Raw genomic sequence first — 24,433 nt, forward strand, 5'->3', positions numbered from 1 at the left:
TTGTCTACCAATAGAAATAAACCGTCCTGGTCCCCCTCCCCAACCTGCAATCGCCGCTACTGACCGTTAGTGTCAGGTTTGTTGCTGTTCGTATAGGTATTTTCTACTCTTAGGGAGGCCGATCCTAATGCTGGCAAGAGGAGTGGGGAGCGAGGATTACGCCGCAGACCAACCGGAGAACAGTGGTGGCGCCGAGAGTTACGACGCGGCGGTAGGAAGTACTACGTGCACCTCGTTCTACAGGCTGCTGCATTTCTTATCGCGCTGAATTGGTTGCTTCCCCGCTCCCCTTGCCAGAATGAGGATCGGCCGTCGTAAGAGTAGAAAACACCTATAATAATTTTACGCTTGTGTTAGTTTAAGCATGTTAAGTCTGGTGTTATTAGTAATACGTAAATGTTTTGTAACGTTAGATTTGAAACTGTTAGTAATTTCATGCTTTTGTCAAGATTACAAAGCACGATCTACTTGAAAGGTTTCGAGTTAGAATACTGACCTAAGCTCTTGAGTGACTGTTCCATCATTAGCCGCATCTAATCATCAGTTGTCATCAAGATTAGCCGAAACAAGCCGAAAAGGAATGCAAAATAAAAAATAAACTTAAAGAATTAATACGTGACAATTTTTTTTTCCCTTGTGAAATGGCAGTATATTGAGCGATATTATATTGGCATTTCATATTCTATAAAACCTAGACATTGTGTAAACTCGAGAATACAGACGAATAAATGATCAGTCTCTCAATGCACAAAATTTCATCGTCCTAACATTAGTAGCTTCTGATTAATATAAATTTACTTAATGAATCTGACCAATGTTTAGGAGCCGCTAGTTACTTTTAACTAAGTTATAAATAGAAGTTACTTTTTCAAAGAAATCTAGCTGTAACTAGCTTACTGTAACGGAGTTACATTTTTGCAATACCGTTACAAACAATTTCATTTCCAGTTACTTTAGGACACTTAAATTGTTAACCTCCAGGGGTCACTCGTCCTCATCTTCGCGCTTTGCCAAAATGGCAGAATAGGGAAGTAAAATGAACCAAATACGAAAATTTGTAACGTAGCGGAAGAGCTATATATGTCAACTCTGTTTCCAATCATGTGTCGAGGGAGTTGATCATGTTCAACTTGGAATGGAAAAGAAAGAAACAGGTGCAAAGGGAATCGATGCCACCATACCACGTTGTCGTTCCTGCAGCCATCACACATACGTCCTAGCCTTTAATATATATGCTCACATCAGCCATGGCGCGACAACTGACATAACGAAGTCGAGGGAGCCTTCCATGTTATCTTAAGTGCAGGAATACCAACCAGGAAAATGAAATCATTGCCAAGCAAGCGAATAAGGACTAATTTTCAGCACGGTCGCAAGAGGCATAGCCGACCTTAGAGAGGGGCATCTCATACCCATTCGCCCAAAAGTCGCACGCTTCAAAGCAACTAATCAGCTTTTTCCTGACTTGCTTTAACATACTTAAAAATACCCAAAAATTATTGAAATTATATTCTAAGCAAGTTTCCATGTAAAGAACGTGTTTAAATATTTCAATCAAAAGTTATTGTGCGATATTCGATAATTACAGAATGAAATTATAAAGTGAAAATATTATTTTGATATTGAACACGCCAAGTTTTGTAATTAAAGATAATGAACGTTGAATCAGTGGCACAACGGAAATGAAAAGAAACAATAGTTTTAAAACTTTTATTATCCTTCAACAAGTTCTGCTTATTCCTCTTAGGTAATAATACGGAATACATAAATGTATTTACTATTGTAATAATGTTTATATTATGATCATATAGGACACCAGTACTTCAGACTAAGGAACGAAAATCCTTAATTTTTTAAAATCTCTGAAAAACTTGGGTTATAAGCCCCGCGTATGTTGTATGCCCAAGGTCCCGCCCCACCTAAGGCCGGCCCTGGCACAGGATACATGTACGGTACGGTGACTTCTTGGACACTCTGTATAATGTACCGTCAGCGTCAATACATTACATCAGGTTATGTTGAAGATTGTTCCAGAAAAGCACAATGCACCACACCGTCTCATAGTGAAACCGCTATCTCCTAGAACCATTTAGATAATTTCTCCTCCTTTCAAGTTACATCCTGCAGAGACGTAAAGAGTATGAAGAATATGCACAATATTTATGTCCCTCATTTTTCTTCCAATGGTTCCTTTGCTATCTTCTTCTTCCTTTCTTCCTTTATCTTTCCGCTTTCTTCCATCTTCCTTGCTGTAAAATATGATGTCAGTTAATAACGCTAAGCAAGAAAGCAGTTTTATGTTACTTCACCGTCAAGACAATTTCCTCCTGCATTACTTCGCGCTGCCTTTTGAAAATTCAAAGATTACCGAGAAAAGAAAAAACAAGGGTGAGGGAAAATCACTGCAGCTTCCAAAGATTTCGCTCTTTTCTTTTGATTTTTATCCGCAAGAGAGAAACAAGAGACGCCAGTTGTGATTTTCTCCAGGGAAAGGTGAGGTTCTTTTCACCTCAGTAAGCATATTAAGAGGTAGGGAGGGTGAGGTTCGAAAACAAATGACAGTTTTATGAAGGGGAACAATCCGTGAAAAGAATGGCGGTTTTTAAAGATAAATATACAGCTTGGATGAAAAATTTGCTGCGTTGACAGTTTTGAAAGAAAAAGGATAGCAGAAAATATGAGATACGAGTTTCTTGGGATTCGCCAAACAAAAACACTGAAATGGACTTCCCGGAGGAACCGTAAATATTGATGCGGGTTATTTGTAAAATACTTTGTTGCAGGGTTATCATATAGTACATAAAGTACATGCGTGTTTAGTGTTATACAAATAATACATGTCTGGATGTTAGATTGCGTAGTTCCATCTTAGTGTTGATTGGTCGTTATCCATTGTCCAATCCTTTTTACCATTACCCATTCCATCTGTAATATTTCTCTCAAAATAAAATGTTAGAACAAATAAAAATAAAATAGTTAGACAATGCATAATGTCAAATTAATATTGCCTGCTAGTATACCAGTAATTATACTATTGTGGAAGAATTATCCAATAAAACAGTGATAAAAGGCTCGGAAGTTGATTACTTTAAAAATCTCAAAAATGACCTATAGAATGATTTTAAACTTATTTAAAAATTGCCTACAATTTTAGAAAACGGTCAAAAATAATTTTCTATCTTAAAAGAAAAGCCTGATTTTGTCCTTAAATTATAAAATAGTAGTTTAATAATACAACTCGTTGTTTGGTTTTTTAAACTACCGAAGTAAAAGGGAAAAACAATTAAGTGCTCATGAGGTTTTCTTTATTCTTCTGTGTAAGTCATTCACCTCCTTTCAGAGTGACTTTTCACGGTCAACATCTGAAAACAAAGTTGTGATTCGCATGTATAAGATTATATATATATATATATATATATATATATATATATTTCGTGATTAATTTTACTTTAAAACCACAGATTAAAGCGATAATAGTTGCCAGAAAGGGAATCTCGAAGAAGGTTTCACCCAATATATTTCAAGATTTCTGTAGGTAAAAGAAATTTGCCAAAGATTTCTGTTAAAAATAATATTGTGGTTTTGCATTGGCCATATTTTAGATTAATGGCGTATTTGTTAGAAAGTTTAAATATGTAAGTTATTCTAGCAGATTCATTTCAAATTCACGAAACAACAGAGAAGTATAAAAAAGAAGCCTCAAAAATGATAAAAGTTCAACAAAAAAGACAAAAAAATACTGAAAAATTACGTAAATGACATAAAAGGCTGGGAAAATTTCAAAATGCAAAATAACAGTATTATTTTCTGGTTCTAACTGAAGGCAAATGAACTACTACCAGGTTTAGCATTGTCTTCAAGACCCAGAAACAATATATTTCATCAACTTCTGAGTAGCCCAAGGCTAAATATGGCACTTGGAAGTTTTTATTTTCGTTGTCGTTGTTATAGTGACAGTTTGGTCCACATTCGTGACATACGAAGTAGTCTTCGGTTTCATAATTATGCTTCAAAGAACTTTCAGTTTCTGTGATCTAAACAAGATATTCCATTATTTTCATTTTTGGTTAAATTAATTTCAATCAAATATTGAAATCGGACTTAAACAGAATAGAAGAAACAAGTGCTTTAAAAAATACCCAACTACTCTACTCAATGACTTAAAACCGCTAAGCACCAGTATTCCATTATCCTTGTTTCATTTGGATATACTTCTCAAACTCAACTCGGTGTGTATTCCTGGTCTAATCAGTCAGAAGTGGTTGTTCCGGATATTCTTACGTCATACTCACGTCCCTTACATATATTGGCAAATCAACATACCCTTGCTTATGACAACGCATTTTTCTTTTTCTATATACATTATTATTGCTGAAAAGATTATACCCAGTACTTTACTTGCTGATTCGATGCTCGAATACCCGAGTGGCAGAGAGAATCCAGATACGTGGCAACTAAATGCTGGAAACTTGGAGATATCTGGATTTCTATTCAGGTTGTTATTTCAGGACATCTGGATAATCATACAACGTGTATAACCCCGTTCTTTCGCTATGAGCAAGCTCTGTATTTGCTAGTAATATTGGCATTCAAGGCATCGTTTGGAATTATGACCACGTCCTTAAATGTTCCTCTCTAAGAATTGCGATTCATCATACTTCAAAAATTTTGCTCCGCAGGTTGGCAACGCTGAGTTATTACGCTAGAGGGAAGATTCTTCCGAGAGGGCAGTTGAGACACGTGTGTGGATTTACGATAAGTTGGTACACACAAGCAAGAGTCAGGTCACATCTTGGCTATGCCAAATTGGAGTTCCACTCTTCCTTTCACTCGGCTTTCTTGGGGCGTAAAGAAAAGCCGTATGGTAGAATCACGAAGCGAAGAATGAAAAGGTTGAAAGGATCGTCAAAATGGCGTCATCAAAGATTCACAACGGGAGAAGGTGTAAATGAAAATCCCACAGGAACCAAGGTTGAGAGAATCCTTGCTAAAGATGCCCTGCAGGATGATCCCATCTTAGAGCATGCTCCCCGGTTTAAGGTGATGGCTTGCGATGAGTTATCCCATTTCAACTCTTTGGAAGAAGGTTGGAGGAAGGAGCTTAAACAGGAACTGCTTTTAATCAGCATAAGTATAATTTCAGCAAGATTAATCAGTCTCGGCTTCTGATTAGCGTACAGAGATTACTGATTTTCTCTTTTGAGACTAGTACTAATTTAGCCTCTTTGAATGAACTCGCAGATTGCTTGAGATCTTCAAAGTAGCTGACGGAGAGATTTTCTTATCCAAGTTAATCACAAGTCGATACACTTAATTTCAAGAACTACCGGATACCTATCGTAACTTCACCCGCAGTCATACTGTAAAAAATCCTTGCATTACTATGCCTTTTCTACGAATATGTTCTCTCCATTAGAGCAACATTTTTAAATGTACCATCACAAACTCTTTCTTCATTTGCTCTAACCAGGCCCGTACCCATGGGAGGGGCCATGGGGGCTATTCCCACCCCTTTGAACTATGTAATATTTAAATGTAAACCCACAAAACACTACGAAAATAACATCGACGATTTTTCAAATTTGTAAAAATTTCGATTTTGTCCTTTCATAAATAAATGTGTTTGTTATGCAAAGAGGAAGGCTTCAGAAATCTACAGTGTGCAACATTTGCCAATATTAGTTTATAATTATTGATCTAAGTCTACTGACCGTCCCGATTTGGTCAGGGTAGTTGATCCATGTCCCGAATTTATTTGAACTGCAGTTAGGATAGGAAAAAGTCTGTTTTTTGCTGTTTTTTTGTTTGTTGTTGTTAAGTCACATTTGACATTTTAACAATCATCAGAGGGGGCTTAAGGGCCATGGGATTGCGCGGGGCGTTGCCCTTGCAGTAGCACCAAACCGGCCAAAACCTTTTTTCTGATTTCATATGCGTGCCTATTAATTTTAAAAGGCTTGAATTGATGTAGAGATGAATTAATTCAAGTTACTGCTGGATAATATATACAGTAAGTACATTGAAAAATCATGTAAGACATACCTACTTACAATATAGTTGTTCTTTAACTGTAACACTTAAGGTATTTTAAAATAAGGCTATTATTTTTCGTCATTAAAAACGTAAATATAACCCATGGTCATGTTTATAATAAAAGAAAGTGGAAGGTAGGGGGAATCAGTATAGAAAGTTGGAGGGGAGTGACAGGATGAAAAGTAGGGGGGGGTAAATATCCACCCTGCCCGGGTAAAAAAATTATCTTGAGCCAACAATGATAATCATAGCTAACAAGCTTCATTTAATTTATAAACATAGAATTATCATGGATGATCAGTGGTACTTGTCTCTTGGTACAGGAAAACAAAGCCAGCCTCCGCGGCGGAGTGGTTAGCACAGCGCGCTGCGACAAAGGGGTTCCGGATTCGATTCACAGCCTGAACATAGCTGTTCTTTGTGTGTTCCTTCATCAATTTAATCATTGCTTATCTTCATCATCGCGATTAGACAAACTTGGCAGAAAAGCAACGCAAAAATTACCTAATTGAATGAACCCCTCAGTATTTCTGATCTTCTCTTTGTTCCACATTTTCGGATCTACCCCTTCCTCCTTTAAAAAATCCTGGGTACGGATCTTAAAACAACATACACAAAATAAAGATAAAACACGAATGCAAGACTAATATAAGTATGAAATCTTATTGATCATTATTAATATAAAGTAAGAATTAAATAAAATCTAACACATAATATAGACATTACAACTATAGCCTCTCTCTCTCTCTCTCTCTCTCTCTCTCTCTCTCTCTCTCTCTCTCTCTCATATATACATACATATGTATGTAAAAGACAATTTCGGATCTGGCCCCTCCCTCAGAAAGAATCCTGGGTATGTGTCTGGCTCTAACCTACTTCAGGCCTCCTCGATGGCGCAGTGGTAGCGTCGTCGCCTTGTAATCAAGGGGTCCCGGGTTCGATACCCGGTGGAGGCACATGGCACAGTGGTTCGGATCCCACTTTAAACTGTAGCTCCAATCCAGATTAGTCTTTCTGTGCATAAAGTGGACTTAAAACAACAATTCAATCAATCAATCAATCAATCTAACCGTACTTCATGAATACATATGCTCTCCATCTACGAGAAATTCGTCATTTCATTTTTGTCTGCTGGAGTTTCCTTCGTTCCACATCCTTGTAAGGGTACTATATACTAGGGGTTACAATGGCCATAAATTTCAGCGTAGTTGTGGAAGATGCAAGTCCGTCCTTGAATCAAACATACCTCGAGAATGGTCTCGCAGTCTTGGACTGGAAGCAAAAAAACTTTCCAATTACACTTCGAATGCAGCGCCCATTACTATCAGTAGATAAAACTACGAACACTATGTTTTTCCCGCGTTATATACGCCATAGAAATCACATAGCATCTTAAAAAGTTATTATATTAACATTTCCACACAATAGAAGAACCACAACCAACAATTGGCCGGCATGATTTCAAACAAATGAATAACAAGCACACGAGTGAAACAGGGACGACGATCAGTAGTCTCTAGTGATGCACAGAATACTGCCTTCTCGAGTCCTGCTTGCTGCGGACTCGAACGCTCGATTAATCACTAGGTGACGCCACTTCCGTCAAGACCGTGCTTCAAGCCTGCTCGCTTTATGGACCTTTCGGACACAGCCAGAGTCAAGTAAATATGTGTATGTACTGATATCGTTGCACGTGCAGGTGTGTCCTATTCTGACCGGAAGTAGCTGCACAAAATGGCCGCATGTTTGAAAAATTTGTCAAGGAAGGAAGTGAGGTTTTGTTTCTTGTGGGCCTAAAAATTTTCGACTACCCATATTTGTAGCGAACGGGTGGAAGTTTATGGTGAAGATGTAATGTAAAGTCAGCATGTAGCGAAATGTAGTCGTGCCTTTGAAGGGGCGCAGTTAGTTGAACACTGACGCACTTTTGATGCCCATGCCTACTACCAGACACTTCAGCATTTGCGGGAAGCTAGCAGATGGAAACAGGCAGTGGAATGATCATTCTTTATTGTAATGAACGTCTTCATACCGCACGTCAAACCGCTGCTTGTTTTCAAAGGTTTCACTGGAAAACCTTGGATCCCCCCTACAGCCTGTATATGGCACCAAATGATTTCAATATTTTCTCTGCTCTAAAGGAACACATGTCTGGACACTACTTTCAGAGCAATGAAGATAAGATATAAAAACCGCTGCCTCCAAATGCTACCGAAATCTTGACGCAAATATTTGATTCACCAGCATGAACAACTTAATTTACAGTAATCCTATGATAAGTGTTTCAACAGGAACGGTGATTATGTGGAGTAGTAGTGGCATGTAGCCCCTTTCACCCCACACTCTCATTTCCAGACTATAAACAATACCCTGTCATTTACAATATTTTTCTTCTGGTCCCCTCTCGTATACAATATACCATAAGCAATACCAGGGAGTGCTCACAGGGGGGGGGGATTATGGCGCAGGTTGCGCCATCGAAATTTGGGTGGGGGGGAATTTTATACCTTCAAACAATCTAAAATTCAACATTTATATATTTTTCCAAAATATATGTAAAAATTGTACACCTTAAATGCACCATACTTAATCCATTAGATGAAGTTAAGAAAGTGTTCAAGGGTATTATCGAATGGGTGGGGGGAAGAAATATCCAACTCTTACATATTAGGCCTTAATTGACACGTTGGTTCTGGGGAGATATTCTGAATTAAACGTAGTGGTGGGGGGACAGTATCCAATTATAGGTCTTAGATTATGGCGGGTATTTTAGTTATAGGGGATTGAGCATTAAATTGAGGGGGCATCCAATTCTTGTGTATTACTATTGTCTTATACTGTTGGGAAAATTCTGGTGTGGAGACTGAGAATTAATTTTTGGAGTAGGCAATATCCACTCTTCAATATCAACAGTAAGTCTAAAATTGGCATGGAAATTTTTGTGGGAGGATTGAGTATTAAATTTAAAGGGGGAGATAGGAAGCTCTTGATAAAGTGTTAAATTTTAGATTGTCAAAAAATTTCTGTAGTGCAGAGACAGTACGAACATTAAATTTTGGAGACTGTCAAAAGAGAAGCTGGAAGAGACTAAATATCTCGGGATTCTAAGAAAGTATTGACACCCCATTAAACTAATATTCTTGAAAACCTGCAAAGAAATTAATGTAAATTTTTTCTTGCTCGCTTCACTCGCAATGATATATTGCGTGACTGCGTGTTTGGCGCAATACTGAAGTGAATGTGAAGTTTCATACTATAACTTCATTACAAGACATAAGCTATATTCTCGGTGTTAATTAATAACATCACTTCTCAAGATATAATGCTTTGGTTAGTATAGTGCTTAATTTAAAGCAGGAGCATCATTTGGAACAAAAATACAGTGTGTTCCGTTCAATTCTCCCTAATTTCAATTAATTACTGTGAACGAAGTACGATGAATTGTGAAATAACCGCAACACCAAATGAAAGGCCAGATCTTCAAGTTTTGTTTTCATGACTTGAAGTTGTCCGTGTACTCCCTACGCAGCGCCACGGTCGCATAAATAGAAATGGCGACTGTTGAACAACGCGCGCAGGCAGTGGTGTGGTATGCTGAGACAAAATCTGTGATTGGAACGCAACGAAATTTCAGACGAGTGTACGGAGGAGTTGCACCTGATGCTAAATCAATTAGGCTGTGGTTTAGTAAGTTTCTAACAACCGGCAGTGTCCTAAAACAATGTGGTGGAGCTCGCCGTCGTGTGTCAGAGGAAAAGGTGGAAGAAATTCGAGCGGGGTTTCCATACCAAATTCTTTGCGACGCGGCTTATCATCTGACTTCAATTGTTGCACAATCTGCACTTTAGACGGATACAACCGAAGCCGCTTGTGCAGAACTCCATGCATTGTTGTTGGAGGCACATTGAATTGCCTAGATGCCTGGCGGATGGATTTACTCGGGCTTCTCTGAAACCCCGCTCGAATTTCTTCCACCTTTTCCTCCGACACGACGCAGAGCTCCACCAGATTGTTTTAGCACATTGCCGGTTGTTAAAAACTTACTAAACCACAGCCTAATTGATTTAGCATCAGGTGCAACTCCTCCGTACACTCGTCTGAAATTTCGTTGCGTTCCAATCACAGATTTTGTCTCAGCATACCACACCACTGCCTGCGCGCGTTGTTCAACAGTCGCCATTTCAATTTATGGGCCTCCCCCATGGCGCAGTGGTAGCGTCATTGCCTTGTAATCAAGGGGTCCCGGGTTCGATACCCGGTGGAGGCACAAGTGGTTCGGATCCCACTTTAAACTGTAGGTCCAGTCCCTATTAGCCTTACTGTGCATAAAGTGGACTTAAAACACCAACTCAAACCAAAGCCATTTCAATTTATGCGAGCGTGGCGCTGCGTAGTGAGCACACGGACAACTTCAAGTCATGAAAACAAAACTTGAAGATCTGGCCTTTCATTTGGTGTTACAGTTATTTCACAATTCATTGTACTTCGTTCACAGTAATTTATTGAAATTAGGGAGATTTGAACGGAACACCCGGTATATCGAATCCGGATTTCTAACTTCATGTCACAGCAAAATTTTACTTTAACAAGTTACGTTTGCACTGGAGATAAAATCCACTTAATTATTGTTATGGAGTTACTAAAATATATATGTACCCCAAGAAAACGTGGAGGGGGGTGAGTTCTTCGAAAGAAAAACCGTATTATGTTATTGCCATAAGCTTATGAATTTCTAGCAAGGTTTCTATAATGTCTCGCGAAACAGAATCGGTCATGCGGCTGGAGCATGTTATTTGGTTTGCCAAGGTTGAATTTTCTATATTTTTCTTAAGTTGTGGAACAACTTGTGTTAAATACTCAAATTGTGAGTTTTATAAACTCACTCACAAACACTATTTATATGCATATTTACATAATTTAATTTACTACATTACTATCTTTAAGTTTTTTTCAAAAATCGAGCAATAAAAAAATATGGACAGTTTAACATGGTATTTCATTCAAATAAACATAATTTATTATGTATTCAACATAAAAATTTTGTGGGGATTATGATGGACGATTTTAGGAGCGGTCTTGGTTGATGCCCCCCCCCCTGTTTATGGAGGAGAGGCAGATCAAGTGTGTTCAGTAAATCTGAGAGAAAAGTTACTTTCGGTAAACACGCTGTCGTAATTAATACTCTGTATGGATTACGATGTGGTTTGAGGGCACGAATGATATGATTTTTTGGGTGGGGGGAGACACATGATATGTTTTAGGGGGACGCATGACATGATTTTTGGGGGATTGCGCCATTGGCCTTGGGGGGATGGGCACCCCTGAGCAATACACTTATGAATCAGCATGAATATCTAAAAATGTGCTGTAAATTAAGTCTACACAACGCTTCATATTTGTGCTTTCGTATGCACGTGCGAACTGCATAGAGAGCGCCGGTGTTGTAGCGTTGTAGAATGGGAGGAATGGAGGAGTGATCTAGGGATAGACTTATAATGGGAGCGAAACTTCCCGTCCTGATATACTTTACTCTATCCCAGGAATCTCTGGAGCAGCGAGTGGGCGGAGTGAAGTAGTACACGCTGGTGCAAACAGCTGGTAGCTGCAGTCGCTTCCCCCCTCCACGCAATCCCGTTCCCTTGCATGTGTTCATTGGTCCAATCCTCTTGAGTCACTACTTGCGCAGAGACTTATTTTCGTTCGCTCTCTCCAGAGATTCCCGAGACGGAGAATAGTAACATTGCAGCTGGCATTGTAATCATGTCAGAAGAAACAGAAGGTAGGTCCATGAAAAGGACCTCCCAGTATTTTTTACTTTTCGATGCATTCCTGCTCTGTTGCATACTGGCCTTGAGGTGCAGTGTGCAGATGGAAAGTTCGGAGTGATCTGAGCGTTCACTGGTCTCCACAAGTGCAAGCGAGATGCTCGTGGCTGTTACAAATTTTGCGGACCCAACATTTTCACAATTAGGTTCATCAGGGTATCTGCCAGTAAAGATCGTGAAAGTCAAGAAAACGTAATCAACAAGAAGGTCAACCAGTCAATAAAAAGTTTGTGGCCAAGAGTTTCTACTATTACAATGACTGATTGATTGATACAGATTATTTTACTTCACTTTTCTTCCCCTTTTGAGGATAAATGGTGGTAAGATGGATGAAGGGACAATCACAAATATATAGGACGACAACACGAGCCCCACATAAGATTACACTGGCTGCAAGTCCAGACGCCAGAGCCTCGCTAGTCTGCCAAATGCAGTCCAGGATGAATTAATCGATAAAGCAAGTCTAATTCTTTTGTTAAATGCAGCTTCAGTTTTCATCTTAACAGGCCTTTTGATAGAGGTTATTCTTTAAATAAATATTTATTTTCTTAATAGCCAGGGGTCGAATAAATAAAGGTTAAGAAAAAAGAAAAAGTCAATAAGCATCACAACACAACAAATTCCTCAAACCTCTGACTGAACACTGTCAGACATGTTCACAAGACAACTTCCTTCCTGTCCTACTCAAAAAAACTTTTCTTGCTTACTCTTCCCTGGCATCCACGAATTTTTGCGATAAAAAAATGTTTTTTTTTCTGTAATCTGGTTGAAGAATGTTGCAATTACGCTCATCTAGATACGAAAAGACAAATTGGGCGAATTTTCTCTTCGACTATTCCGTAAAAAGGGAGACTGGAACAACCTGGAAAGTCCAAATGATCGTCTCCTCAATTGGTTCTCCTTGTTATGTCAATGGGCGTTGGGTAAAGCGATTGGACGTCCCAGATGGATGAAGATCCGGAACAGACAAGAAATCGAATAAAGAACGAAGGGGGCGTTGTTGAAAAACAAATTAGTTTGTGAAGTTTTTTAAGGTCTCACGGGTATTTTCTTGTTTAAAGAACGGAAACACCCATCCTGGAGAGCACCTTTGTTTTTTCTCTCGTGTTTTGTTTTTCCTTCACGCAAGGGAGGACGAGAACGCAGATGTAAACACAACACAATTTAGGAAAACTTTTCTCTTCGATGTTCTCCGAATTCCCAAGAGAAATGCAAGCTCCAATATTGAATTCTATGATGTCTCAGAAGTTTAAATTGTTTTCTTCGTACGCTGAGGATAAATCGGGATTGAACTCTGGCATTAGAAGAGTTCGCAGGCCGAATGGCGAATCGAACACGAGAATCCCAAAGTACGATATAATTATGACAATAAAAATAATACATTGTCATAACAACATTTGAAAATGGTTAGGCTAAGTTTAAAGTTCCACATTTGTGCAATATTTATAATAATTTAGTCATATGATTGCTCAAAATTTTATTCATATAATGCAATTAGGTGTCTGAAATTACTATTTAAAATAATTTTATTAAATATGATGTTTCAAAAAGCCAATGTGTATATCAGGACAAAATTATCAAATTGTGCAATATTTTGAATTCATATTCATAACAGTTATTTTTGACTGGCAATATGAAAAACAAATATCTTCAATCGTATGTGTTCTTTCATACAAGAAAGATATGATACATTCAAATTTATAATTAAATTTATTGAAATTGTGTACATTTGCATTGGCATCAAGGTTTATATACAAAGGTCAACTCTTTAAAATTGTTCAATGTATAATATGATGTCATACTTGGTATTTTGTATCAACATTCAAAAAATGGTAATTGTAATCATTAGATAAGTATATTGTGATATACATAGTAAAACAGCTGTAACAGAGCAAATATGTACATTTACTACACAAGCATTCAAGCTGTTAAGCACTTATGGACAAAAATATAAAACAAAAACAATTGAAGATAACACATACTAAAAAATCTGGCTTGAACTAGTTGCTCTAATACTAGTTGTCTGTGACTTTGAGAGAAGCTCAAGATGGAACAAAGATAAGTACAGATTTGGCAATATGGAATGGTGATATATTTGTACAATAATTGTTGCTTTTAAAGCATTAAACTTGGCAATGTGATAATAACTTGGATGTTTAAGTTATATAGAAGCCTTTTATGACTTGAATGAACTTTGATCATGATATAATCTGATAAAGATTCGAAAGTTGTGGAATGACACTGATATGTATAATAGATGCCATGTTGAATTTGAAGCAGTGAATAAGTATCTGTTTTCATCTTCCTTAAGGGGCAGGCTTGTGAATGTTACAGTTCCTCAAATGAGTGCTTGGAGGAAGGTCGCATAGAGTGACACTTATATGTTCTACGTTTGGAGGTGATTTGGTCAGATGATGAATCTTGAAAACTGAAGCTCAGAATTGTGAATACAAAGACTTGCTTTATCCCGGAAGGAGATAACAAAGAGATATTTTCTTCTCAAGTATAGCATTGATATGTTATAAATGCTCTTGTAATTTTGTTGTTTCTAGTTTTCTTTTATCAATTTAATAATTATAAAGGTATTTATTATTGTTTGAACATAAACATTATTCATTAGTATATGCAAATTTAAATTTCCTTTTCAATATAGCACCATAGCTACTACCTATTGTGCTGATACTGAGTTTGAATTATACTGACCAACACGGTTAAAATAATATATTAACTAATTTTTCGTCGGGAAGGAGGCTGTGTCTATTTCTATTTATATGATTGAGCCAGTCCTGAATCTACCACCAAAGAGGTTTTGATGAGATTCTCCTTTCACTTATTGTTTTACAAGAAAATACATTTGAATTCTTGCGTTTCACGCAAGTTATTAAATTTTTGTAAGAACGTGCAGCATTTGTTTTTACATAATTGCGCACGACCACGTTGCCTCAATCTATATTTGTGTTATTTTAGCGTCGTTCGTCTGCCATTTCGGCTAATCGCGACGATGTGAATGATAAATTATATGATGAAATTGGTAAATGGACACTCATAAAGAACACCCATGCCCAAAACAGAACTCGAACCCAGAACTTCGGTGGCGAGACTTAAACGAGAGACCTCTAAATGCGTTCGGCACCGAGCCAGCTATAGCCTCATTCTTTTGAATGATTGATTGATTCGTTTCCTTTATTTTACTTCACTTTTTGTGCCACTTTTGCCTAATTTTCGAAGATGAGGATAAGTGATGATATCATGAAATAGATGAATGGACACTCATAAACATCCATACCCTGGTCGGGATTCGAACCCGAGACCGCTGGCGTCGCAGCGTGGTGTGATAACCACTCCGCCACGGGAGCCGTATTGCCTAATTCTGAATTTTTCGTTTGTGTATTTAGTAGCGTCATTTTTTCCTCCACAAAATTTCGCCAAAGATAAATCTACTTAGAAGAGCTACATGAAAAGTGCAAAATATATTTTTGGCGGTAATGCTTTTAATGACAAATCACAAATCCACAACAGGTAATAGGTGGTTGAGTTTCATTAATGTCGTTAGAAAACTTCCGTGGCCAAACAGGCGAACTTTGTTGTCCCAAGATCTGGTCCGGGTAAATCTATCAAATAAATTGTGTATCGTAAGACTTTCGGGAAATTTAAGGGGCGCAATCACCCGCAATTGTTCAGAAGGACCAATTTGTTTTATGCAAGCAAGTATATCCAGTTCCAATTAGCCTACATGTGCATACGTGGACTTGAAAACAAACGAGCAAGTACAAAGATAAATTTTAAATAATTTGGTCCATCTTTGCAAACAATTATCCAGCATCGCTCATGCTCTCCATCTTTTTCAGAAATCCTCTGAAGTCGTCAGTTACCCGTCCCGTCAGCATCGCATATCGAGATAGGGATCTTCTTTTGAGATGAGTGACGCTGCTCTCGCCCGCATGCTCCGCAGTCACCCGTATGGTCGGGCGTCAAAGCACATCGGTGGCCGCCGCAGCTTTTGATCTGTGACTCGAGAACGTCGCTTTCCAGGCTGAATTTCGCGAGACAATTTTCGCCGTCTACGTGGACGACTAATTATTTGCATGTTAAAATGCTGAAGCGTGCCAAAGCTGGGACCGCGACATCGTTCGCTTCCAAGCTGGTAAATTTTCCTTGTTACTCCCTTACGGAGGAGCTCGAGAATGGCTTTCGAGCAAATTTGGATCTGCAAGAGATGGAACCCGCAATACCATCTAAAAAATAGACTTGATAGGCGACAGAGAATTTTGACTAAGGGAGTCTTCACACCGAAGTGACAAATGGCATGAGACACCAATCAACACCGACGTTTCACACCGTAGCGGCATGAGAGGCCACACAAGTTTGCATTTCATTGGTGAAATCCACAAGTTAAGCGCGGCACGTGTCGCCTTGATATGAAATTCCATAACACGCGCATTTGTATTTTGTAAGGCTTACAAAGTACTTAATGTCTGCACGTAGGTATAACATCCAGTTGTCGAACAAAGTAAAAAAAAATGAAGCGGTGAAATATTATAACTACCTAATGGAAGTCAATTCAAATAGTTTTATCATAATAATAACATACGTAATATACTGCACTTGGTATACGCTGCTGATGCATCATAAATGCCTCGTGACATCCATGTTAAATGTCCAGACGATGCAGAATTTTATACTGCTAGCAGGAGATTGCACCTATGCTAACAATATATGCAATAACAACTTGCTATATCGGAATAATGGGCTCGCTCATGGCGTCTGTAAGCCAATGCAGAGGAGAGCACGACTGACCGAACCGGGTGAAATGGAAAAAAAGATCAGCTATTCTTCCAAGGATACACCATCCTCTACAATGCAACAGTCCGCTACTTACGTGTCACATTGGACAGCTGTCTAAGAGTGTTGTCAAATATCAGGACTATTTTCAATACTTAAGTTTGCTGTCGTGTCCTGTGTTCAGATGCTCGGGTCTGTCACAAAAAAGAAAAAAAAAACAGTCCAGTTACACTGAATGATCACTCTCTCAACGGTAACATATGCCGCAGCAGCTTGTCAACACATATCAAGGAGAGAAAGTGTACAAACCAGGCAATGCGATCTGTATCAGGTTACGCTATCTAAAGTGACGAGACTGCTCCTTGAGAGACAACATCCGATATAAGATGTGCGATTCCCCTCACGATATTACAAGCTGTGTGCAGCAATCTAGTCAGTTTGTAAACTAATCCTTCCAACCATATGTTACGCGTATTTAAGACCTTAGACATATCGAGATGCACTCCTAATGCAAAATGACAGAATTGAAGATCGTTGTTATATAATCTATAACTCCAACTAGTTTGCATGTGATATCATACTGTGTGTTCAAAAGCGAATTTGCTTGCAGGTAGTATATTGGTTCGTCTAATGGTGGTGTAATCGAGCCAGCAGTAACCTCTCAATGGCTACTGATATACGATAAAAGTACTTTTGGACGGTAATTGTAAGAGTTATGTAAATTATTTAAGTTTTGCTTCTCTCCATGCTTTAGAAAAGTAGCTGAGTCTAAGTGTGGCATTGAAAATATAAAGCACACTAATAACTTACGAGTCGGATGTTAAAGTAGATTCTGTCTAATTCTCGTCCCTTCCAGGATTCTTGTTGTTCGGGAGCTTCTTCTAACTCGTAAGGGGATCACAAGTTCAAGTTAGTAAACAGAAATTTGATTAGAAAAGTGCAATTGGACAAATTTACATGTGTTGCCACATGCTCGTCAGATTTGAACTGGGCCTGTAGAGTGTCAGCAATGATTTCTACTTTCTCCTCTGATTCATTTAGGCCTCCCGATGGCGCAGTGGTAGCGTCTTCGCCTTGTAATCAAGGGGTCCCAGGTTCGATACCTGGTGGAGGCACATAGTGGTTCGGATCCCACTTTAAATTGTAGGTCCGGTCCCGATTAGCCTTACTGTGCATAAAGTAGACATAAAACACCAAATCAATCAATCTTCTGGTTCATTACATTACTGTTATGGCCTACAAAACACGTATATGTAGCGTCGTCGCCTTGTAATCAAGGGGTCCCGGGTTCGATGCCCGGTGGAGGCACAAGTGGTTCGGATCCCACTTTAAACTGTAGGTCCAGTCCCGATTAGCCTTACTGTGCATAAAGTGGACTTAAAACACCAACTCAACTCAACTCAAAACACGTATATGAGGAATGCCTTTCGATCAACATTAAAAAAGAACATCCTTTTCTTTAGTTTCAATATCATATATTCAAAAATGGCGCCATCAGGTTCACATTTTAGAAATTTCAATACAGTGCCATCTAGTACTATTTATGAGAAGTAATCAAAGAGCAATCATTTGTTAAGTACATCTGTTGCACAAATGAAGGGGGAACCTGAGCTCAACCCTCGACACACTTTTCTTGCACTTCTTCTACCGGCCGCGAGGATTGGGAAAATATAACTGCTATGTTTCTTTCATATGCACCGTTGCTGGGAGGAAGGATCAATAGCATAATGTAGCCGTCTCTTCTTCTCCCCCTTCCCTTTTTCCATGCATTCAACCCTGGGACGACAGACAATTTGTTTTCCCGGTGAAAGTTCTTTCTTCCCACGCTCCCTCTTTCTCCTTTCACCCGGAGCGCCCACGGCGTAAACAGGGGCCAACGAAGAAAGCAGGCTGCGTTTGCATAGAAGCCCAGGGGTCCGTGCATGAATAACGGCTCGTGTTTCGAGATTACAGATTGTGTAGTATGGGATGCAGGATGGATTCTGTTGTTGCGTAACCCGACGTCTGTGGGAACGAAAAAAAAAAGTGATTAATGATGGTGAACTACAATAGATTTAAAGATACGCGCAGAGTTAATTCTAATATCAATAAAATTAATCATTTTGTACACATTAGAACAACACATGTGGCTCCAAAGTTGTCCTTACTTTATTGATTTCTCGTACAACCATAATATACCGCATTTATGCGAAGAAGACCAATGTCTTTACTCAAAATTGAACGGAAAATGGGGTGCGACTTATATTCGAGATTACTAGAAGTCATATTTTCTTTGATTGAGTTGGTGTTTAAAATCCACTTGATGCACAGTAAGGCTAATCGGGACTGGACCTACAGTTTATAGTGGGATCCGAGGCACTATGTGCTTCCACCGGGTATCGAACCCGGGACCACTTGATTGCAAGGCGACGACGCTACCACTAGCAGTCATATTTATTTTTAAAACGTGTTATTCTCTACTAACAATATACGTCTTGTAAAAACTATCTGTATAACCAGTGTTGTGATTTGTTTGTGCAGAACAACACTTAGTGTTTGTCACTGTTCCTGTCACGCTTGCTTACATCTTCCCTGATAAAAGATGCATCTGTTTCAGTGACCAGTCCACTCATGATGTATAAAGAATGTTAACCAATACTTCATCCCCTTTGTTTCGCCCGCAGAAGGGGTGGGGGCCGGTCAGATTTAAAAGTATTGATAAATATGGAATGTTACAAGGAATATATTTTTTATTTCCTCCGTGAGTCAAATCTTTTCAGAATGGAACCGTCTCAAAAACAGGGTTCGTCTTATGAACGCGTGAGGCCTATACATGCTGAAATACGGCACAAATAAAGGTATATCTGTGAATACGGTATGTACAGATCTACAGAGCGCCAGCTTAAAATTAAATGTTTACCTCTTCTTACGGTAGTATTCCATGTTAGGAATATTCTGAACTTGCTGCTGTGTTTGCTTCCATTGCTTTTTCAGGTCTGCAAGAAAATTATTCATTGTTTCGAAGCAGGAAGCTAATATTACGAACTTCAAACCTTTCTCATTGGGCAGCATAATGCTCAGAACAAGGTTCTCTACAAAGAAAGCAAATGATATCATGAACCACATGAATCTATTATACAGTTTAAGAGTAAAGTGTTTCTTATACAAAATCTCTTTGAACGTTCAAGCACCTTATAGGCAAAACTATTGGCAATTACAGCTGTTGTTATCAACACACGTAAACTGAAAACTCTACGAGAGGTGGCCTCAACAGCTGCGCCTCGTAGATTTAATCTTTCTATCTGAATTAGACTTGCGCACTCTCCTACCGCGCAATCTATCCCAGTTAAACCTTAATAATAATTTAGCACTTTGTGTGAAAATTCGATTTGAAACATGTACTGCGTAAGACTTTAAGCACGTGTGTGCTTTTCTTCCAGGGACACGGGACCTTCCGACTCCTGCGAAGGCTCCGGGGAGGACTGGGTGCAGACCTTCGAGGATCTGCAGCAGGTGATGCAGGATGCGGCCAAGCACCTCGTGGAATCAGAAAACCACAACGGGCCCAGCAAGTTCCGAAAGATCCTTCAGTCGGCTGTGGAGCAACAGTTCACGTACGCTTTGGGTAAGTCTTGGGTTAGCAGATCACTATAAGCAATTAGTTACAAAATGTAAGACTTTGATGTCAAAACATGAGACCATTCACATTGCCAAAGTTTTACCAAAGTTTATTTTAAGTCCACTTAAAGATAAGAAGTAAAGCCTGCAGTTTCTAGTGGGATCCGAACCACTGTGCAATGTGCCTCCACTGGGGATGGCACCCTGGATACTTTGACTAAAAAAGCGAGAACGTTACCACAACCGACGCTTCCGGCTGATGTGTAGAACATTGTGTTTGTGATTGTACAAGTCAACAGGTAGAATCCTGAAAGTGCAGTATGACGGATCGAGATTTCAATTTACACGCAAAGATGCTTCTTGATTTTCTCCAGCATAATCGTTATTTGTTTTGTTGCTACGAATACATAGAAACATCTGGTGGCAAATTGCAATAGTAATGGTGCAGGAGTTTCAACCGTGGTCGTATGACAATGATTCTATGAGAGAGAAGACGAAATTAGAAATTACCGGGTGGGTAATGTCGGGTGCGTATTCCCTAGTAAGTATCCATGGACAAGGGAACTCAGCCTCTCTTAAATGGATACCTTTGAAGGGGGGGGGGTTAAAGACGGTCGGAACGAGGCGCTGATCACATCACTTCCACTATGGTCGAGATTGAGAAGGCTTGAAACCCTTCCTTCGCAAGCTGTATGTGCCTGTATGGTATGTTGATATTAAGAAAGGAGATTTTTTTTTAGCATTTGTTATCAATGTGTATATATGTGGCAATGGCATGAATGTACCAAGAAATGTGTTACGGGAATACAAATAAGAACATATAGCTAAATGATTTTGTTGCCAGGTTTTGTTAACGTAAATGAAATCAAAACGGGGTTCTAGCCGCAATAACCAACTCTATGTGGGCCTATTAGGGTGTTAACTCAAACAAGTAATACATTTTCAGTTCATCACATCATCTGATGTCTATAACATTCTGATCTTCTATAGCCAATAATTAATCGCGTACGCATTTCATCTTGTATTGTTCGGTTGCTATTGTTGAGGACCTAGGAACCCTCCCTAGTTAAGGAGAGGGGGGGGGTTAGCACGATAAGTTGCAATGTGCATTCATTGAAAATGACGAAAACAAGTTTAAAAAAATATAGGTGTTGCGGATATAAAGTGCTGACCTGTTCCATTATCTCGGAAAGTTAGATTCAACGTATTTTCTCTCTTGAATCCTTGAGGGATAAAAACTGCATTCGTCGTGAAAAATATCGGTTCATTTACGTTGCGGTTCCACCTTTCTGTGCGTTCACTGCGACAGATTGCCACGAAAAGAGTTCGGACATTGTCAAACCGACAAGTTCAGAAAACTTCACCCGAAGGGACAGACGGCGAGGTGGGTACGTTAATGCAAAATGAATGTTGTTAAAAATGTCGACGAAGAACACGAGCGTTATAAGAAGGAGAGATTTGACCGAGGACAAAGGACAAACACTTGCTCTCCGCCCCCAAACCCGCGTCGTCCATTTACGACAGCGATTGTTTTCGGGAAGCGTGACGATCCGAAAGACACCAGGATCTGCCATGCGAACCTTGATAGCACCACGTCATGTTATCTCGACTGAGGAAAGAGGGATGGAGTCTGCGAACAAGGGGTAGACAGAGGCTTACATTGCTTCCAGCGAGGGGAAATATCGCAGCTGGAAAGACTCCAGGCGACACGGTACTTTGTGTAGACGGCGCCACACTACAATCCTTCGTAATCAAGATAAGGTCTCGGAGCGGTAGATATATATACGTTGTCAGAAAGGGGACAAAAACGAAAACTAAGGGAGGGGGGAGGGAGGGTTAAGGAACGAATCTGACACAAGTTCCGAGGTTTAGTTTCCAAATTGCAGAAATTAGATTTGGAAAGTTTTTTCCTGTTTCCACGCAGTTCTCTCGAATTGCATGGCATGTTACGTCCCAAGAAGTTGCCTTTCGATTTCCCTTCTGCCGATTCTCACCCGTAACCTACAAGAGGATCCAAGTTGTTACTTTGGATAATAACGCCACGCACTGGCACTAGTCCAAAACCATGAACTTGGATGTAAGCTAGCGTTGAGGTCGGTACCCAAGTTATATTCACCAAAAATCTGAGTGTGAAGACCGCACGTTGTGGCGAATACAGTGCCTGCCCAGTCTTTTGTAAAAGACATACCCATTGCTAAGAACGGTCGTAGCGATATTGAACTATCCGAGATCGAAAATGTCTAGTACCTTTCATTGTAAACTCGGGAAAATCCAATAGAAAGTGGTCGAAAACAAGACGGAATTGTTAGAACCTCCTCCTAATCCCTCCAAAAGAAACTTCTATAATTGATCTTGAAGATATCACATAAAGCCATATATTATTATTAAACTTTTAAAACAGTTGAATTTGGGAGTGCACTAATCTTAGAAGTAAGATCTGATTTTCGGCTGGTGCTATACCATTATGGAGCAAAAGACAGTTGCAGGTTGAGGCAAGTATTTTTACCCCAAATCCTTCTCCACGATCTCTCCTAATCCCATCTCCCAGATTCAAATCCTCACTGATTCGACATATTTTTCTATGTTGGTGCCCATTGTGAAGCAATTTATTGCAGTGTAATTAAGGTAACTATCTTACCGATTTTACATCTGCGATTATTGATGGGATAATATGTTAAGATAAATTGTTAAGAGTTGCAATCTTAAGTTGCATAATATTATATGAACATCTTTGGCGAATGACCACTTTCCTTCATACGTAAATCAAGTTCCGTACTCCTGAAACGTGCAGTACTATATTAGTTATTATTATTATTTTCTGATGCACTTCGAACAAAAAAATAGATATTTCGTCATTTCTGTACATTCTGTCCAATAATATTTTTCCCATTCCGATTGGATTATTACCTAGGTATTATTATAATTATTGTGGTATAACATAGCCAAGGCTATGCAAAAGTTAATGCAAATCAGGAATACATCGTGTCGTGTATAATGAAAAGAAAGAAAGAAAACTAACTGAAATGATCATTTCATATTGGTGGTCAAGCGTGGTCAGTGCTCTGCTGAAGGTCCCAGATTGGAGTCTTGGAATGACCACGGATATCTCTTTGTGATACATTTCCAGAAATGTCGCTGGAACTTTCGGAGCAGAAAGAAGCAACAGATTGATTACTGAATGCTGTGGGATGTGTTCATGTTATTTTCTCCCGGACAAGCTGTTGAGAAATTCGGTGGCTCCCAAGAAACGTCGCCACAAGATGGAAAATGCTTTGTGAAGAGAAATGTGGCGAACGTCTCTTTGTCAAATAGGAAGCATCTCAAGAATTCATCCTGGTTACGAAAAGAACCTGGGATATTGTCCCCCCCTCGTGTCCGTCATCGAACAATGCTGAAGAAATCGTGCGCCACTGCTTCCATCTAACGGCCAAAACTTGAAACGACAACGGTTCTGTACGCCTTTAATCAGTGTTCGCAGAATGCAAAATTCTTTGTACCCCTTCCACTTGGAGGGCATCAAAGGTCCATGACGGGGCGTCCCTTTATCGGCTTAATTATATTGGAAGACAAGCCGAAATATCCGAATTACAGGAGAACCTTAATTAGCCTGATTGTGTATTCCAGTCAAGATGTGTAAGTGACAAAGTTCTGATGACCCTTTGAAGCAAATTTATGCTAACAGTCAATGGAGGGACGTGTGTTGCTTCAGTTTAGCGTGATAGAAGCGTCGAACAGGCTATGTGTGCAGAAAACTAGTAGAAAGTTCTACGCTAGACTCGGATTCGGACAAACTGCCGTGTTACACCTATGATGCTGATATTGCACGACGAAAATTGCTATTTTCCTGTAGTCCGATGAGTAGAGAGTATCCAATACTGACTAATTTCGAGATATGATCGTGTAGGTATATGAATTACGAACCTCAGATTTTTCCTTTCAATTTTTAAATTTCGTTTAATTGAAAATGTATGCGTCATGCCCATGGGCGTATATATAGATTACGTAAGGGGGGGGGGGTCAACATTTCATAAGTTAAACTCCGGAACACTACTGACCTGAAGCTTGTTTTGGAATGGAAAGGGAGGGTGCTGGACCCGACAAAGTTGTGTGTATATATCCATTATCATATTCTTTACACTTCTTTTTTTTTAATAAAAACAACAGAAATCCACTTCGAAGTATACCATTAATCATGC

General features: G+C 39.2%; 1 protein-coding gene across 3 annotated transcripts in view; it reads left to right on the top strand.

Moving 5' to 3' along the window:
- The window catches only part of LOC145978414 (NACHT domain- and WD repeat-containing protein 1), a 583,318-nt gene that overhangs the window by 456,440 nt on the left and 102,445 nt on the right, over positions 1-24,433 (top strand). For all 3 annotated transcript variants that reach the window (XM_083111046.1, XM_083111037.1, XM_083111043.1), the window contains one exon: positions 20,060-20,244. In XM_083111046.1, the coding sequence (XP_082967172.1) occupies positions 20,060-20,244 (185 nt within the window). The remainder of the gene's footprint in view (positions 1-20,059; positions 20,245-24,433) is intronic.

This window comes from Lepisma saccharinum, chromosome 1 (assembly GCF_977018435.1).
Source record: "Lepisma saccharinum chromosome 1, izLepSacc3.1, whole genome shotgun sequence".
Classification (NCBI taxonomy): Eukaryota; Metazoa; Arthropoda; class Insecta; order Zygentoma; family Lepismatidae; genus Lepisma; species Lepisma saccharinum.